This window comes from Dipodomys ordii, unplaced genomic scaffold, assembly GCF_000151885.1.
Source record: "Dipodomys ordii isolate 6190 unplaced genomic scaffold, Dord_2.0 Scaffold20, whole genome shotgun sequence".
NCBI classification, from domain to species: Eukaryota; Metazoa; Chordata; class Mammalia; order Rodentia; family Heteromyidae; genus Dipodomys; species Dipodomys ordii.
This window is the reverse complement of record NW_012267236.1, coordinates 17,546,393-17,567,237: the sequence shown is the minus strand read 5'-3', so window position 1 is coordinate 17,567,237 and position 20,845 is coordinate 17,546,393. Positions and strand designations below refer to the sequence as shown.

The 20,845-nt window shown below is 37.4% G+C and overlaps 1 protein-coding gene across 1 annotated transcript in view; it reads right to left on the bottom strand.

Annotated features, from left to right (window-relative positions):
* Nucleotides 1-20,845, bottom strand: part of Nbas (neuroblastoma amplified sequence) — a 284,959-nt gene that overhangs the window by 240,918 nt on the left and 23,196 nt on the right. The window contains exons 8-9 of the mRNA XM_013013552.1: nucleotides 19,058-19,191; nucleotides 17,539-17,637 (exon numbers count right to left, since the gene is read on the bottom strand). Of these exons, the coding sequence (XP_012869006.1) occupies nucleotides 17,539-17,637; nucleotides 19,058-19,191 (233 nt within the window). The remainder of the gene's footprint in view (nucleotides 1-17,538; nucleotides 17,638-19,057; nucleotides 19,192-20,845) is intronic.

Here is a 20,845-nt window from a genome sequence, read left to right as displayed (position 1 = left end):
TGATTCTGAGTCCCTGTACTGCCCCCTCCCTCTAAACCACTAGAATGGGGCTATGTTCTTTCCCTTACTACTAGGCATTTTTAAATAATTTCTTCGTTTTAGACTGTTGTATAAGATGTTTTACAGAACATACATTCTGAGAGGCACATTAAGTCTCACTTGAGATGACCTGGAAATAGAAGCACTAAAAGTCTCAGACTTTTTTCAGAACCAGAAGCTAAATATATAGTGTAAGATTGTATCACTTAATATGATTTTTTCCAAGTCTTTCCATTTCCTAACAAATGGGGTGGTGTCATTCTTTCCATTATATATATGTATCATTATATATATTCCATTATATATTTGTATCACATTTTCTTGATCCATTCAGCTACTGATGGGTATCTGGGTTGGTTCCATATCTTAGCTATGGTGAATAATGCTGTGATAAACATAGCTTTGGTATGGCCTTGTTTGTGATCATTTGGGTAAATGCCCAGAAGTAGGATTGCTGGGTCAAAAAGGAGCTCTATGTGGAGTCTTTTAAGGAATCTCCATACTACTTTCCGGAGTGGTTAAACAAGTTCACACTCCCACCAACTATGTAGTAAGGTTCCCTTTTGGCCACATGCCCTAAAGACTTGGAAAAAAAAAAACTATTAAGTGAAATAAGCCAGGCCCAAAGAAATACAGGTCCCATGGTTTATCTCATTTGCAGTAATTACTATATGTCTAGGATAATTTTACCAGATGAGCAAAAAGCTCAAAAGCTATGATAATGCATATGACCATATAAGATGATGCTAAGCGAAATGAACCCCAAGATATGGACACAAGAGGCCTTTCTTTGTTGTTGTTGTTTTTAATATACTATGTGATTTTTTTGTTTCTTTCAAATGTTCTCCCCCCTATGGTCTATCTATCCCCTTTTGTCACTGTATTTGATTTTGGTACCCTACAGCTTGCATATACGTTTATCTAATGGGGAAGGGGAAGAAGAATAACAAAAGGCTGAAACAAGGACACAGGATGACCCAACAATGATACTCACAAGACACTATGTTGGAAATGAACTTTACAACCTGGGGGGGTAGAGGGGTGGAGTGAGGGAGGTAGGGGAGGGAAGTGATAGTGGGAGAACAATAAAGGAGGGGGTAACAATGCTGGACAAGAAATGTGCTCATTACCTTACTCATGTAACTGTAACCCTTCTGTACAGCATCTTTACAATAAAATAACATTTTTTTAAAAGATTGTAGTCTTTGATTCAGACTAAATCAAGAGCCAAAAACAGTGAAAATAAACACATAAAGCAGACTGACTAACCAAGTGACCCAACAACCAGTGGGGTAAAGAATACAGGAAGGGTTATGACAAGAAGCAAACTACAAAGGGCTTCCCCACCAACCTGAGGATTATTATCTTGTCTCAAAGGCTAAAAACTTGCAAAGGATTAGGTAGAGAAGTAGATGATCAAACTGGAAGCTGGAATCATTCTTGGTAAGTAAACTAGGTAAGTGACACATGCCTGACCTACATAATTACACTGGAAATGGAGAGGAGAGAGATTTGAGACATTAAAAAAGAAGAAATACAAGTAAAAAGATCTTAAGAACTTCCTAGGACTGTTATCTAAAGCAAATACAAGTTTGGGTCTGAAGGAAACATTATACATTAACATTTGGCTATAATGGGAAAAACATGCTTGAAGGGAAAATAGGAATATAGTTAAAATATAATATAGGAGAGTACTTATAAAGCCTTACAGGAAAATGTCTTCTGTAATCAGATGTTAAATGACTTCTGGGATACAAATCTGGGAGATATAACATGCATTTAAGTCATTAAAACTTGGATAAAGCTTTTGAAAGAACAGACAGGGAGTGGAGGGAGGGGAGCAAAAAAGAATAATGTCAGGGACTTTGGGGAACAAAGCACACAAAAGGAGTAGCTAGGGAAAGAACTAAGGCCAAAAGATTGTACTAAAACACTAGTGGAATTAATAACCAAAGCTAATAAATACAAACAAAATATATTTCTATATAACAGAAATCAACACTCAAAAAAACAGATAAATGGGGAAAATATATCCTATATTTCAGACACTGGCATAGTTCAAATGATTTTTGAAATAATTAAACTTACCATTTATGCCACCTTTTTCCCTATTATTTAAATTTTATTTTAACTTAGCTTCACAAAACCACTATTCTCTGTGATAGCATGGGCTGCTTTATACAAATTAAAATTGAAAGAAATGTATATACAGAACCTGAATCAGTCATATATACACCTGCTAAAGTTTGAAAGATACAGATAAATGGAATTACAAAAAAAACTGAAATGGAGTGATTGCTTGACCCCCAAGATGAGGATGGTCATTCCTAAATATGGTATGGCATGCAACACAAAATGCCACATGCATGTGTTGCAAAGGCAGATGTTCTTGAATAAATGATCAGAGTCATCCAGAAATCTATTTAACAAAGCAGATGCGACAACCAAGCCTTGGAGAATAGAGCCTAGGTATGCTTTCCTTTTTTAGATTCCTAGTGGGTGATGCTGCTGCCCATTCCTTGTTAAGAATCACTGGTCTAGCAAACAGAATGTCAATACCAGTGCCAATCAATACATTAAGTTTCTTAGATGTTCTTGCCTCACACCTTCCTGCAATCTACACTTGATGCTAATGATCATCACCTGAAGACTTAATTTCTTCTCTCTAAAATCCTCAGCAAAAGCACCAAACAAGCATCTATCTCTATGATTTACCATGCCTACCTAAGGAACTGTCCAGCTGGGGATGCCACTCATTAGTAGAAAATATGCCTAGCATGTACAAGGCCATGGGTCCAATCCCCAGCATTGCCAAAAAAAAAAAAAAAACTTCTAATAACTGTTCAGGTTCTAAAAGCAAATTCTAATTTTTCACTCCACTACCAGCAGTTAAATGTTTTAATTTTCTCAGGAAAATAAGACTTATCTCTGAACCATAACCCACTTATTGATGACGCCTGCTAACTACTGCCTGCCAGATATTCCTGACCCTGCACCCTTCTCTAATTCCTGTTGCCAATCACAATTATTCTCTATTAAGTGCTATCCAGTAGTCCATATTGTACTTGAAAAGCTTGCTAAAACAACCACCTCTGCCCTATCCCCACTGCAATTCCAGGAAAGTGAAGGCCAGGAAGAACCAATGACTGGACTTGAGGTTACACAGCTGATAGCTAGTACAACCAAGAACAAAATTCAAGTCTCATATCTCCTAATCCATTTTATAGGCTTTTTAACTCTGCATTTGTCTGTAGAATATAATTAAGTAAAATTCCTATAAAATAAGCTAATTTTTCTTTCATTCCCAACAATGAATCATAGCAGCCAGCATCACATACAGCATAAGAAACTCAATGTGACTGAGTTATCTTCTTAAAATTGCATTTCCAGAAAGTTTTGCATCGTGGTAGGATGCGTATATCCAGGAGGGAAGAAAAGTGTAATCAAAACACAAAGTATCTTGCTTGAGAGTAACTGAAATTCATTGATACAAGCTTATATCAAGTTAAGCAGCAAAAACACTCAAGGAAAGTGAGAACCTGAAAATGAAAGATTCACTGCTGAACAGATATTAAAACTTATGAAGAATTTCAACAAAGGCTCACGTAAAGGTAACTGTAGTGTAATCAGCGCTAGCACCTCCTATCAAGGAGTCATAGACTCAGGAGGGATGGAGGGCGTCAACAAGTTGATTTCCAAATTAAATTTTCAACACTGAAGAAAAAGTGTGAGACTAACTAAATTGTCCCAAATTTTCCAACATTACTAAACTACCCTACTAAACTATTACTCTCCACATCAAAACTAAGTAAGTAGCAAATTGCACTTTGCTTAACAGATATCCAGCTGGAGATTTTTAAGGACAAGATCTGTCTGTGTCTGACAAGTCTACCTATTTATTTTGTATTAGTCAGCAGCCTATAGAAAGAATAAAAACAGATCCTACAATACAACCATGAATTTCCACTTCCAATTCTACAAAACCAAAAATCAGTCTACGAAGCTCAGCAAGCACCTCACCAGGCAGTTGATGCTTACACTACCAACTCTGCTAGGAAAGTTTGTGAGTCTTATCTCCAATTAACCACCAAAAAGCCAAAAGTGGAGCTGTAGCACAAGTGAAAGAATGCCAACACTGAATGAAGAAGCTAAGGGACAATCCCAAAGCCCTAGTACTAGAAAAAAAAAAAACTTCTCACCTCCACCAAAACAATGCAAGCTCTCTCTATAGCAACATGTCTCTTCATTTCCCTTCAAAGCACAAACTGTGTTCTCTTGATGGAGTGAGAAATGGAGAGGCAGGATGAAAACCTCCTTACCACAAGATCAGCTCAATTACTGGCATTTACGTTTCCCAAGTACACCATGATTTAACCTCTCTAATGGCAATAGCCCTATATTATCAAAGGTTAAATAAATTTGCCGCTGCAGTAAAAGATCATCAGGAATGATTATGATTCAAGTACTCTTTCTTTTCTAGAAACAACCTTTCATAAAATTATTAATCTTATCTAGTTAGGGTTTATGAAAATTTTCCTAACTGCTCCTCCAGCTGTCAATATTGTGTATCTTTTCACATCTCATGAACATGTACAACTTTAGGAACCTGAGCCAAAGAGCGTAGGTTTATAGCTATGTAATGGTTGGAAAAGTCTCCTGATTAGCTTGCCAAAAAAACATTCCTTAATTCTAGATGGAACTTACACTTCATGGGAGAACATGTGAAAAAAATAAAAATTCCGATTTGCCTATGTCCTCGGATAAATCTTGAATTCTCAACACTATCTTCTCCATGAGTAAAATTTAAACATTTGTAGGTCCGACCAACATTTCTCTGGACAAAGGTGAGATGGCTCTCTGGCACTTTATTGCTCCTCTTCCTATTCTGCTCCAGAACTGTTCAGGGATGACATTGACCAAGATAAACTGTACACAAAAACTGAGGTGTTGAATTGAAACTCCTTTATACAACTAAAGATAAATTTAAAAATTAAATGACTGAAAAAAACAAATTGAACCCCAAGAGGTTTTATCTTTCTTGCTGTAATTTTTAATGGTTTAATGGTATAATATACCATGTGATTTGTGTCTTTTGTATGCTCTTCCCCCATGGTATAACCCCCGTTTTTACTGTATTTGATTCAAGTGCCTGCATCTTGTATAAACATTTTTCTAATTCGGGGAGGGGAAGGGAAATAACAAAATGCTGAAATAATGATACAGGTTGACCCATTGTAACAATGAGATGTACAAGACACTATGTTGAAATAGAACTTTACAACTTCAGGAAGGTAGGGGGAGGGAAGATGGGGAGGGAAGGGATGGTAGAGGGAAAACAAAGGAGGGGGTAACAATGCTCATAGGAAATGTACTCATTACCTTACTTGTGTTAACTATAACCCCTCTGTACCGTATCTTTACAATAAAAAAAATATTTAAAAAAAATAAATGATAAAAAAAACGTTTCCTCCAACTTTTGTGTCAAAGAAATGACCATCATGTCCGGAGAGCTCATTCACACAGAAATAATTTTAACCCTTTACTAGCTGTTGTTTAAAATGTCTGATTTATCCAATCTACAGGAGATGGCCAAGTCACTATTCCTCAAGCCCAGCCCTCTAACAGCAACACGCCATTACATACAAAATGCCCAGTCTCTTCTGAAACAGACAGCACTGTAACGACCATGCCCTCCCTCTCCTCAGCCTTCCCAGAACAGAACTGGCTTCTGTTCGTGTGCGCCTACGGGAACACAACTGCCATCTTCTCCATGGTCCAGTTCACTCCATCTGACTCATCCACTTTCAGGCAAACTGATAACCCTAGTTTCTATTCTGTAAATGCTGTAGAACTTCTTTGACATAAAACAAAACTAGCAACAAAAAAAAAATAGCAGGTTTAAAATCATGCAAATGCTTGGAGTCTTCTCTGAACAGCACAACTCTGACATGTGCTGCTCACCAATCACGGACTGCATGGAATGGGAGTGTCTGTCCTAGCATTAGGACAAAGGAGTTCAAACAAAAGCCTATCTAAAGGGACATTTTTTCTTTCTGATTCATTCACTTATTCATTTATAACAAGACTGTTGTTTGGATGTGGTGTCAATGTTCCCCCAAAGGTCCATGGGTTGAAATTTTATCCAAATTATGAAGCCCTGGGGTGGGATCTTTAAGAAGTGATGAGACCACAGAAAGTCATGAAGGTGGAACCTCCATAATTAAATCCTGGCGGCTGTAGAATAACAGAGACCACATGTGCATGCACACATACCCACGTGCTCCTATCTCTTGCCCTGTGATGCACTGAGCTGTCTCTGCAAAGACTCTGCCAGACAAAGACCAGCCATCTCCAGATGAGATCTGTAGACCTGTGCCTCCTGGTATCTTATACTGTGGGCAAAATATATCCCTTTCTTTTATGAAGTAGCATGTCTCCAGTGTTTCATTATGGACTGCAGTAAGACTTAAATCCAAAAAACTCACAGATTTAAAAGAGCTTTACATTTAATATATATGAAACTGAACATAGTAATAGTTGCACATCTTTCAGCATTTAGGAAAAAATCACTGAATTATGCAGCTGAAATGAGTGTCAGTCATCAAAAATTTTGAGCAGATAGGTTTCTCAAAGGGATACTTTTTCCCAAGAAAGGACTTTTTGAGAGTAAACTAGAATCTAAAAGTACTTAATTCTAAATAGTAATTATAAGGTTATAATTAGTTTGTTGGATAGTCAAAGTTAAATAAATTCTAATTTTGCTTATAAAATTTAACAATTAGCTGGATGCCAGTAGCTCAAGCCTAAAATGAGACATGATGGTCACATTCAAAGCCAGCCTGAGCTGGAAAGTCCCTAAGACTCTTATATCCAATTAATCACCAAAAAGCTGGAAGTGGAGCTGTGGCTGAAGTAGTAGAGTACTGGCCTTAAGCAAAAAGCTCAGGGACAGTGCCCAGGCCCAGGACCAACACCAAAGAACAGGGAAAAAAATTACAATAAAAACACAATCTTCAAATATAAAAGCTACAAATAACTTAAAGCACTAGGAAATATTTAAAAATCTAAACATAATCTCCTATATTTGAACTCACATTAATTATGCCTATTTGTGAATACATAACTACCAAAACTAAGTAAATTCCTTAATAGAGGGGCAGCTCTAAGCCTCCTCCAGGGAGCCTGGTACCCAGCATGCAATAAAACTTTAATATCATCTCATCTAAAAATGCAGAGGAGGAAAGGGTTTCCTCTCAGCCAGAATCAGAGTATAATCCAAAACAAAACCAAGGAAACAATAAGAAAGGGAAGGCAGTGAGGTGTAGGAGTGAGTGGAGAATGGAAGAGGACTCGAAAGACTCTGACTGCTAAAGAAAAAAAAACTACATTCATTAGACTCTGAGTTAGGATATGTAAAGGAGAAAAGAGTCAAAATCAGCATCCTCATACAGCTTATCCCAAGCCTTCTCGATTACTTTGTTGTTTCATATTACCCAATTTACCATCTCAATTTCTCTTTTCAACAGCACAGTATAAGGTAAAATGATGAAATTTCATAAAACCCTGAGTTTGTTTATTACCAATTTACCCCAACTCCATTCTGACTGATTTATTTCACATTTATAAAATCCTTGCAGATGATATATATCACATTTACATTAATAGAAGAAACCAAAAATAAATAAAAATGTGATTGATATTTCAACTTTCATTTTAAAAGACCACATACTGGAAGAAATAAACAATGCAGCAATTTTTTTTCATCCACAATGGGACATGCACACACACTCCTTGCTTTATAGCAATTTTCATTCAGAAACAATGTCATTATCCATCTCCAACTTCAGTGCTACAAGAAATGTATAAGACTGCAGAACCAAGAAGACCTTGTTCTCTCGTTTCAGAATATATTTACCTTTCAAAAATTGTGATTTGAAAAGACTGCTCTCACACATACACAAAAAAAACAACTACCTGCATTCTGAGCCAAAAGAGAGAGCCTGAAGAGTAATAAATATAATCTGACATAAAACAACTTACCATGTAATAACTCTTCAATGTATGAGTCCAGATGTGCTTCACTTACCCTCCTGAAATAATGCTAGCAAGAAAATTAATACTGACTTTTGTAATAAATAAAGACGTGGCATAGACAGTACAAAATAAACTAAATGAAGAAAAATAATCCCGGATCAAGGCTTATGGTTTGCATCTTAAATGAAGGCTTAGTCACTACACCGTGGCACTACTTAGAAGTGGCGAGACCTGGAAAGCAGAAGTTCAGGCTGTTGACCCTGGCATTCGGTCTCGTCACTTCCCTGCCACCTTCAGGTGAGCTGCTTCCTCCATCTTGAAGCTGGCAGCACAGTAGCAGAAAGGCCCAATCACAGTGCATGGGGTCACAGAACCATCTACCGAAACCTTGGAAATCACCCCTCCCCCTGTGAATTGATCTCTTTCCGTTATTTTGCCACAGTGATGGAATAGGACTACACAAAATCTTCCTTTTTAAGAAGATTAAGAAAATAAAACTGAAACAGTGACTAATCCAAGGTACCATAGAAAGCATCATCGATCATTAAACCGAGTTCTCCAACAAACTGTAGCTTTTACACAGATGTACACTGCACCGTGCTCACCTTCAGATACCTTGAGGCAGCACAGATAGAACAACAGGGAAATCAGAAAACAGCTGAAAGAAAGCCAGGGTCAGGACCTAAGACTAAAGTAAGTTACATGAAAATAATGTCACCTACAACAGTGGAGTTGTACTTAACAGAGTAGTTTTTGCTTCCCTTCTCTTTGCTAAAAATTCTAAATTCTAACAAGAAGCCACACCTATATAATTAAGATGTTTACTGCTAAGTAACTGTAAATCATTTTAAGAAAGGACCAGCATCTAAGATACTCCTTTTAGAAGCTAAGTGAATTATGATCTCCTCCAGTGAGTAATGACCTCAGAACAGAAGGGATGCCGAGTGAATTAATTCTTTGACCAGAAAAGAATACACAAAAACACAAAAAGCAGAGGCCCACCTCACTAAGTCCATATTCCCTGGTACTAGTAAAGCTCCCCTAAATCTCAGAGTGTGCATTTGGGTGATAACATTAACACAGGAACTTTTTAGTAAGTAATTCAAAGTTACCTGGTGCTGTGACCACATATCTAGGAGAGGCTGAACCAATTCCCCAGCTTAGCATAAAAGGTACAAATACTCCAGGACACAACCCAATGCCAAGCTCCTCCCTCCCATCTCCCGACCATCAGGCAGGCAGCGTCTTTTTCCAGTTTCTAGTACTCCCTGCAGTGCTCAATACATCTTTGCTTGTCTTCTACCTTGTGCATGAGTTTCATTTTTTTGTGTGTGAAACTCCTAAAAAATATTGTTCATCATGGATTTCAAAAACCATGGTTCCTATGGGTAACTGAGAAACTGGAAGAATTATCTCCCAGTATTGAAGGACGTGTTAAATTCCTTTTCCGGTAACAACCTGACATTTTAACTGCTTCTATTTTAACTGCATCATTTTTGTCTCAGAGCATTTATGACACTCCAACAAAATACCTGAGACTGAAATTCATGAAGAACAGAAGTGTATTTCCCCATAGCCATGGAGGCTAGGAGAGGCTACGAGTTCTAAGATCAAGATGCCAGCAGGTTTGGTTATGTAGTAAGGACTGCTCTCCAAGACAGCAATTTATAATTGGTCATGCCCTCTAGAGAAGACTGATGGCATATGAATAAAACAGAAGAGCAAAAGAGCCAAGCCATTCATGGAGCTGGTTTATAAGGACATGGAAGAGACGTACAAAATAAACTAAATGAAGAAAAATAACCCAGGATCAAGATTTATGATTTGCATCTTAAATGAAAGCTCATATGCTGAAGGAGGAAAGAGTCCGTAGGAACTAATCTGTTTTTAAAGTCCACATCTAGCAACACTACCACATTTGCTACTAAATTTAGGGGAGGATACATTCAAACCATGAAAGAATACAGACAGATATCTAAATGGAAAAATGAATATATGAAATGAATGACATGTGGCACATATATAAGAAATGCTCCAGATATGTTACAAAACAGAATACTAATCATATATGATAATGAGTAGGTCCTTTGTAGCCCATGCCTGAACTAGTGCATTGTCTTACCAAAGGCACATACCTTGTAATTTTCTCAAATTGAGTGAACATTCTGCGAACACAGCTGATCATGTTACATTGTGGCAAAACTCCGAACTCCCTCAAAAAATAAGCTGTCACTTACCACTCCTAGTTATATGGACTCTACCCACCCTTCCCACCCTTAATTACCACCAACACCATCACCACCCTGCCCTGCCCCACACACTTGCTACAATGCCAGCCAGTTTACACGACCTACAATGTCCCCAAAATGCAGCCTTTCCCTTTGTTGCTCCATTTGGAATATCAATCTTGTATAAATTGTATTCATTCTCCAAAATAAGTACAAATGCTTCCCTGATCCTTCAAGAAAACAAAGGCTTCCTTCTAAGAATTCCCTCATCACTGTGTTTCCATCCTTTTAAAGGACCTTTACTTTCTGCTTGCATTTTATTATCTATTTGCATAGGTAGAACACATGGAAGAAACAAAAATTAGACATAAGAAGGAAATGGAGCTGTAGTTCAAGTGGCAGAACGCTAGCCTTGAGCTGAAGAGCTGAGGGATAGCACTCAGGCCCAGAGTTCAAGCCCCATGACTGACCAAAAAAAAAAAAAAATAGACATAAGAAATATATTATACACATTTACACACATATTTCTATTTGTATAGATAAAACACATGGAAGAAATAAAAATTAGACATGGGGCTGGCAAGGTGGCTCAGTGGTAGAGTGCTTGCCTTGCATGTATGAGGCCCTGGATTCAATCCCTCAGTACCACATAAGCAGAAAAAGCCAGAAGTGGTGCTGTGGCTCAAGTGGTAGAGCGCTGGCCTTGAGCTGAAGAGCTGAGGGACAGCACCCAGGCCCAGAGTTCAGGCCCTATGACCGACAAAAAATAAATAAATAAAAACTAAAAATAAAAATCAGACATAGAAATATACACATTTATACACATATATAATTGTATATCTCTTGTGCAGAATATGAAGCACTGAAGTCATATACTACTTTCATTTTTACATCTTTCCAACACTTAGTATGTTATGTTACACATAGTAAGTCTAAGTAAGACAGAATAGAAAGCAGCCACTGAAAAATAAAATCCAGACTTCCTGCCCCATCAATCTGCCTAATACATTCAATTCTTCAAACAGAACACTTTCTTTTTAAATAGGAGACTGAAATTTCAAAAAGGAAAAATATGTCTATCATTCACATATATATATTGTCACTCAACTACATCCTAAAGAAAACAAAGGCCTACTATTTCAGATTACATAACTATCAGTAATATATTTTAATTAATCAGATTTTTGAAACTGGTTTTCAAATTTAAGAACCTTCAATTTTAGTATGGTCACTCAACTACTTTATGACACAAGAACTACACAAGGTAAAAAGAAAAAATTAACAGAATATGTAATATAAATATAATAGAACATTTGCCTAGGAAGCATCAAGGCCCTGAGTGCAAACCTCAGTGACACAGAAAGGGAAAAAAATTCTTCTAAATGATAATCATATGCATTTATTTCCTGAATACACATAATCTGCCCAATATGTGATCCTCATGACATAGCTCACTGAATACCCATCTCAACTCCTTTTTCTACTTTCTTAGGGGATTCTTTAAATAACTACAGAGAACTTCTAGAAATGAAAAACAACTGAAACTAAAAACACAGTGATTAGCTTAAAAAGTATATGCCCAAAAGAACAAGTAAAATAGAAAATAAGTTAAGAACAATTAACCCAGATACTCTTACCCAAATATTTTTTCCAAGTGTAGCAATGAGTTAATCAATAAAGGTTCTCAAATCATACTTTTAACTATTTTCTTTTAATACTCTTCATTTAACAAAAACAAAGCAGGAGACAGAGAGAGAGAATGAATGAATGAATGAATGAATGAATGAATGAGAAAACTGAGATTATTCCAGGAGACACGATTTCTAGAAATTTCAGAGAAAAAGAAAACTGAGAGATAAAATGGGGAAGTGGGGAAGAAAAAACAAAAAACTCTTTCAAAGAATTTTCTCAGGAGTGGGAATTGCGAATACTCAAACTAAGAAGGCAGCATGTTGAATACTAATAAAGTGAACCCCAATCACAATGTGGTCAAATGTCAGGACACTGAGAGAAAAAAGAAAACATTAGCTGTTCAAGGAAAATGGACAGAAAGCAGTGAAAGAATCAAAAGTAGATTTTAGATCAAGATGGCATTCGAATTTTCTTGAAAGTTAAAAAAAAGGCAATAGCTTCAACATTCTAAGAGAGCATTATTTCCAGTCCACAGTTCTGTCAGGCCGAGCTGTCAATTAAGTATGAAGACAGCATCAAGCCATTCTCAGATATTCAAACTCTCACAATCTCAAAAGCATGTTTTCTTCCCCAGAAAATTTCAGAAGACTACCATCCGCCAAAACAGCAAAAAATTCAACAGAGAAAATGCAAGAGACCATAAGCAGGTCATGCAACAAGAGAGAAATGTACAAGCAATTCTCAGAATGAAGATGAATGAAATCCCAAAGCAAGAGTTACATGATACCTGAAATCAACCGGAGCAGGTCAGAAAGTTCTGAGAGATACCTCTTCCAGTATATAAAACATGGAAGTGGTGCTCTGGCTCAAGCAGTAGAGCGCTTGCCTTGAGCTGAAGAGCACAGGGACAGTGCCCAAGTCCAGAGTTCAAGCCCCATGACCAACAACAAAAAAAAAAAAAAAAACCCTGCAAACAGAAGATGAAACATACACAGCACTGGAATATATGAAAAGAGACTTATACTCAGGGGCAGGGGTAAACTTAGGGGTTAATTAAAAACTTGGCAGGTTTTTATTATTTATTTTCTGAGACAGTCTTGCTATATACCCCAGTTGGCCTCAAACTCATACCCCCTTGCCTCAACCTCCTACACACTGAGATTACAGGTATGTACAACCATGCCTGGAAAACAAATACAATAAATCAGAATAGGAGAGCTAAAAAAAAAAAGAAAAGAATAGAGTGCCTACGTGCTGCCTACAAAGCCCTTAGGAAGTTCTCTTCCACTGTGATACTTTTCAACTCAGATTATTTCTCTACTTTTCAATCATGTTATCCAAACTAGCCCCCTTCCTGTTTCTGCAAAATTCTAAGCAGACCCCTCCAACTCCTACTCTGGTTACTCCCTCTGCAAAGAGCCTTCCCCTCCCAGACCAAGTAACAATAACCCCTGCTTTGGGGAAAGGTAATGTTCCCAAGGCAGACAACCTAGCCACTCTGTTTGAAAGTCTCACCTGCATCCTACTCTCCCACTCTTAACTCTCTGATTTGTCATAGCACATGTCACCTATTCACATACTTCATTTCATTGCTCCTTGTCTGCCATCGGCTCACCACTAAGTTCCACATGGAATCCATTTCTCAAATACGTGGCAAACTATAAAGCCAAATATTTTTAATTACAAATAAGAATGAAAAAACACCTAAACAGAGTCCCACGGTCACAACAAATTGGAGAGAGACTCTACAAATGGGACGACCTTAAAATAAAAAGCTTCTGCACAGCTAAAGACATAGTAACCAGGGGCTGGGAAGGTGGCTCAGTGGTAGAGCGCTTGCCTTGCATGCCTGAGGCCCTGGGTTCGATTCCTCAGCACCACATAAGCAAAAAGAAAAAAGCCGGAAGTGACGCTGTGGCTCAAGAGATAGAGCGCTAGCCTTGAGCTGAAGAGCTGAGGGACAGTGCCCAGGCCCAGAGTTCAGGCCTCACAACTGGACCCGGGGGGGGAAAAAAAAAAAAAAGACATAGTAACCAGGCTAGAAAGACAACCAACTAACTGGGAAAAAATATTTACCAGCAATATATCAGACAAGGGGTTAATATCCGGCATATATAGGGAACTCAAGAAACTAATTTCTCCCAAACCCAACAAACCAATGACTAAATGGGCAAGGGAATTAAAGAGACTTCTCAGAAGAGATAAAAATGGCAAAGAAATACATGAGGAAATGTTCACCATCCCTGGTTGTAAAGGAAATGCAAATAAAGACAACCTTGAGATACCACCTTACCCCAGTCAGAATGGCCCACATCCTAAAGTCAGCTAACGACAAATGCTGGAGGGGATGCGGAGAAAGAGGAACTCTATTACACTGCCGGTGGGAATGTACACTTCTAAAACCACTTTGGAAAGCAGTCTGGAGGGTCCTTAGAAAGCTAAAGATTGACCTCCCTTACGACCCAGTCATACCACTTCTAGGCATCTATCCTGAACAACAGGAACCAGGATACAAGGACACCTGCACCTCCATGTTTATTGCAGCACTGTTCACAATAGCCAGGATATAGAAACAACCCAGACGTCCCACCACAGATGAATGGATACAAAAACTGTGGTATCTATACACAATGGAATATTATGCAGCCATTAGAAAGGGCAAAATAATGGCATTTGGAGGGAAATGGATGGAACTAGAAGGAATTATGTTGAGCGAGGTAAGCCAAGAGCAAAGAGACAAGAGGCACATGGTCTCCCTGATAAGTGGATGTTAAATCTAAAACATAAGGTGATACGACAAAGTTAACAAGACTTAAGAAACAAAGGACTTCCACTCATCTGGTCAAATCACCACTAAATAACCCCATGCTGCTGATCATGTTTATGGTATATATGTGCACACCAGAGGGAAACCAGGAGGACGACACAGAACTAGCGGGAATCAGGGAAAAACATACAACAGTGGGACCCATCAGCTGCACTGGACATTGATCAAAATGAACTAAGCAACTTAATGGCAGCGATGGGAGGGAGGGAACAAGTGGAAAAGAGGGAACAGCTGATGCTATGCAAAACAAAAGAAATGTACATATGACCCAATGTGGAAGAAATAACTGTATTGTCAAAGCTCATAGAACTCATAAATGTTATAGACCACAACAGACAATTTGCCCCATGAAAGTGAGAATGTGTTTGTGACTTTAACTAAGCATCACTATCCCACAGTACTGTGAAATTTGGGAAATTTATGTAATCACTTAATCACAATAAAGAATTTAAATAAATAAAAGCCATGAACTGTTAAAAAAAAAAGAATGAAAAAACAACAGTGACATACTATAAAGATTTCTTGTTTCACATGTGGATGATATATATAAAACCATAACAGCATCCTATAAACTTGTGATAGGCATTTTAGGAGAGTAAATAAAAATTTTGTATGTATACATATGATGATGAAGTAAAAAAGAAGACTACACACTCATCTCCCATAAGGAAAAGCCAAAAGATGGTATATAATATTGCAAATCAAAAAATAACAATGTAAGCATTTTATTTAGATGCAATGAGAATCAGAAGAGTCACCTAATAGTTAAAAAGTGATTACTTTTAGTAAGCAAGAATTTTGGTGGTTTGGAAAAGTCTAACACTTGATATTATATGCAAATAATCACTCAGAAAACTAAAATACAAATGTAAGAAAAAATTTAAGACAAGTCCTCTCTTAGAAGACATTTATCATGTATATGGCAGATTCAGGATTAATATTCAGAGTATACTAAAATATTAAGGCCAAACAAAATAAAATATGATCAAGTATTTCACAGTATAGAAACAAAAATGGCCAAAAACACATAAAAAGTTGTTCAAATTTATGAGTAAGAACAGTAATACAAGTTAATACCATAGTGAGAAGGGAATGTATGTACATGCATAAATGTGCATGTGTGTGTGTCTATGGTGCTAAGGTTTGAACCCAGAGCCTCACATGTGCTCAACCACTGAGCTATATCCAGGCCAATAGATACTCTTCTATATCTACCAAATTAAGTAATATTTTAAAGATTGAAATAAATCCATTAAGAGTAATAATAAGAAGGTGAAATAAAAAATAATTTCATATCCTGCTGATGTGATTGTATGTAAACTCTATAATTACTCTGGAAAACATTAGACTTTATGTAACAAAGTAGAAGATGAATTTTCCTAATTAACAAGCTACTCCACTCCTAGTTATATGTCCTGCAGAAATTCCCGTAAATATGTGCCAAAGTAATGCACAAAAATTTTTAATACAGTACCATTTTATACACAAAAAGAAGCTAAAAACAAAAAAAAACTTTCAGCTATGGGAAAAAAATAGATATGCTGCATGTTACAAATAAAATTAAATGCCCTCGCTGGGTGCTGGTGGCTCATGCCTTATAATCCTAGCAACTCAGGAGGCTGAGATCTGAGGATCATGGTTCAAAACCAGCCCAGGCAAAAAAGTCCATGAGACTCATCTCCAACTAACTACAGAAAAACTGAAAGTGGTACTGTAGCTCCAAGTGGTAGAGCACTAGCCTTGAGTGAAAAAGCTCAGGTACGGTGCCCAGGCCCTCAGTTCAAGCCCCACAACCAACAACAACAACAAAATAAAAATTAAATGGCATTGTTAAAAACAAATGAACAAAGTAATATAAACCAAAAAGCAAGTCACATAACAGGACTCATGTCTTTCTATGTGATTCCATGACATATGAAGCTACATATGAGTAAGTGGTAAAATTCTGAAGTAAGGAATGAATAACACAAAGTTCAGGACAGTGGTGTCTGTGCATACAGTCTCTTGCAGTTAAAAAAATTATAGTAATAAAATTCTGAACAAAAATCAGAGCGAGACGTATGACAGAAGGGAATACAAAACTTGCATACATGTTTAATCAAAAAGAATGAAGCATACTGAAAATGAGACAGTATCAAAACTTGTCAACAGGCACATTCATTCCAAAATGCAAAACTTAGGTAAGGTTCATCTGACTCAAAATGATACACACTGCATGTAGAGATCAAACAGCCTGTTTAACTGATAAAATATGTGTAAACCTGATTCTCAAATGTCAAAATCAAAGGGGGAGACTCACTGGAGGTAGAAATGCCTAAAGTTTCCTGTCAACCTTAATACAGTTGGCAAGTAACAGAGAAGGGCAATGCATGCTATATGAAGAATAGATCAGTTACCAGGAAGAGCTGAGCAAGCAGCACGCATTAGCCCTAACTAGAGAGATATAGGAAGGGAGAAATTAACCCTTCCATGAGACACTTATATGTATGACTTAGAGCTCTCTCGATAATGTCAAGTTGGGTATTATACTCATTTTACCAACAAGAGAAAAACGTACAGAAAGTTAAGAGGAAAAAAGAATTCCTCAGTAAGATTCCCAGTACCCTATTTGGTTGAGAGAAATTGAGTCACCAGACAGGTAAGCAAGATCAGTAGATAACAGCGATATTATAGAAACATCACTACATACAAGAGTACCAAATAAAGCCTCAGAATCTGTGCCAAGATTTCTATAGCTACCTAATAGTCTACTAAGTAGAAGACCAAACAGCCACTTACCTATGAGCAGGATGGTAGACAGCAGTGTTTATCCCATGCGGGTAATGACTGCTGAAGCTGAAACTGTGGCTCTCCTGGTAGCTCTGATTTGTCCCAACACTAGGTTTAAGAAGATAAATAAGAAATAAATACCATTAAACCACAATGGATATCACTGAATAACAAATAAAGATAGTTTAAAAGACAGGGTTTTGTTGTTTGTTTGCTTGCCAGTCCTGGGGCTTGAACTCAGGCCCTGGGCACTGTCCTTGAGCTTCTTTTGCTCAAAGCTAGCACTTTTCCACTTGAGCCACAGTGCCACTTCTGGCTTTTTCTGTTTATGTGGTACTGAGGAATTGAACTCAGAGCTTCATGAATATGAGGCAAGCACTCTACCACTAAAGCCACATTCCCAACCCAAACCTAAGGGTTTTTGTAGGCTTTCATTTGAATTTGCATTTGAATCAAAGTCAAAATGCTTCTGGCTGTGCTGGGACTCAAACCCAGGCCTTCGCAGATGCTAGGCAGGTACTCTGACTACGGAGCCACACCCTTCTCAGACAGGGTTTTTTTTTAGTGGCTGAGAATATAAAACAACCAAAGCTCTTATGATATTACAATGGAAAGGTTAGTGAAAAATCTAATAGCTTCTTATAAAAAAAACAACTATCTCTCTCTCTCCAGTTAGGGCTGTTTGTTGCTTGCTCAGCAATAACTACAATAACCCAGCAATCCTACTGTAAGATAATGACCCAGGAAAAATTAAAATGTACACCGTAACGCCTCATACAAGAAAGGGCATTGTAGCAGTATTTGCCATAGACCCAAACTAGAAACTTCAAAATCTATCAACAGAGGATGAGAAAAACAAACCCTCAAATAATTCATGTATTTGTATGTGAATCTATGTAGTCACAAAATACTAATCATCAGTAGAATGAATAAGTATTATTTGAATGAAGGCCTAAGCAAAAAGAGATCATCCTAGATGATATTCCTCTAAGGCAAACTACTCCAATGGGAAAATGAACACTATGTTAAATTTAAACTTGTTCTGAGGAGAGATGTAGAAGACATGCACTGAAAAGGGATACAAGACAACATCCTACCATGACAGCAACGTTCTGTATCTTGATAGGGGTTTGAATTGCACAAACGTATGCATTTGTCACAACTCACTAATGGTACAATTAAGATTTTGTAACTGTATAAAATTTTACCTCAAAAAAAACTTATAAGCTAACACTGAACTCTAGTGATAGGTATGCTAAAGTAGTTGAGTACTGACATCTTGTCGTTATGCTGCAATAGCTAGAGAGGGATGAATAGGTGGACTGGAGTATGATGCAGAAAGCATGTAAGGTTCTAATTACAGGATCCATATGTAAGCTATATACAAGTTACTCTTTTCATTATATTCATTTTTATATATTACATCTGAAATTTTTCATAATGCTAGAAGAAATAAAAAATTCTGGTATCTGACACTAAACCAGAAAGATAAACATTATCTATCAAATCTGATTCCCAAGATCTTTACCTTACAAGGTAACTTCTAAGTTCTCCTCGATAATTGATGACCAGGAGTTCTGCAGACCACTGTGCACTTGCTTTGTATTCTAAAAATATCAAGCCAGCAATGGCATAGCTCAAATCACCTGCAAAACTGGAGTCCTGTAGAAGAGGGGGATATGATGTTACTGATGAGATACTAGATAAAAGCTAACATATGCATAAATGAATAATATCTAAGACATTACTTTGACACTCAGGTCTAGACCAGCCCTCCCAAGCAAAGGCTAGAGTCACAACACCCTCTTTGGATGAGACGCTCATCTAGGTAGGCAAATTTCTAGCCAAATTATACATTCATTGCTAAAAAGAAAGTAATAGTGCTATTCAGCCTCAGAGAGCTCTTAAGAGCCTCTTTCCAGACATAAGCTTTCAAATGTCAGTTTCTATTGCCAGCAGCAGCCTGTGCTAAAAAACACTCTAATTATTTTTCCATTTGCCCAATCAGCAACTTAAAGGAAAGGATACTTAAAACACTCCATGTCAACCTTTTTCCATGCACTCAATATGACTAGAGTGAAAAGATCTGAAAGTCTGAGTCCTTGGGAAGCCTATACAATACAGCTATCACCACTGAACGTGATTCAAATCACACAGCACTGCAAGGTATGTCACTTTGGATGAGCTGGAGGCAACAGAATCAACACATGCAGGGACATTCTCTCTCTGCCACTTACCTGCCTAAGAAAAAGACATAAAAAGCTCTGACTGAAAGTGCCGCCTCTGTCCCAGGAAAAAGAGAGCGGGAGTCATACCAAAACGCGTCTATAGAAACAGATCTTATTAAGCAATCCCCACCTCCCATCCGTTTTCTTCATCTCTTTCTTACCGCTTTCCCAGTATGCCAACTCTATAGCTCAAATTCTCTTTCCTTTGTCTAGTCATGTCTCCACAATTCACAGCCCCTTATTAGAATAGCATAGAAGCCTGAGTCTGCTTCCCTGCATTTTCAAGTTTTTGTGAAGCTCCATAGAGGCAAAAGTATTATTGTCAACAAAAATTGTATGCCATTTTTCCTGTTGATCTATCAGTTAATTTGTCATTTCATTTGCAAGTTCTCAATCATTTAGGAGGGTACATTTAAGAGAGTAGAGGAAAATGTTTTCCTCCCAACACTTCAAATGATTTCCCATAGTCCAGAATCATTTAATGAATATCTGTTACATGCTTATTTTGAATTGAGATGCACAATAAATACGAATGAGCACACCAAATTTCAAAGATTTAATGCCAAGAAAAGAATGCAAAATATCTCACTAAGAACATTTTATTCCGGGTACAGTGGCTCATGCCTGTAATCCTGGTTACTTGAGAGATGGAGATTGGGAGGGGTGTTGTTTGAGGCCAGCCTTGGCAAAAAATTAGCAAGACCCAACCTCCACTTTTGAAAAGCTGAGTATGGTAGTATATAATTGGAATGTGGTCCAGGCCAGCCTGAACAAAGAGCAAGAATGTATCTGAAAAGTAACTAAAACCAAAAGGACTGGCATATGACTCAAGTGTTAAAGCACTGGAATTCAAACCCCAGTACCACCAAAAATGTAAAAATAACCATAATGATTACCTGTGGCAATCTTAATATGTTGGACATACAGGAGTAAATATAGTCTTAAATAAATTTTACCTGTTTCTTATTATAGCTGCTTGAAATTTACAATTACCTTTGACCACATATATAGTGCTCATTATAGTCCCATGAGACAGCCCTGGTCTAAAAAATAGTAATGTGAACCTTAGTTTGGTTTTATAGGAGTTT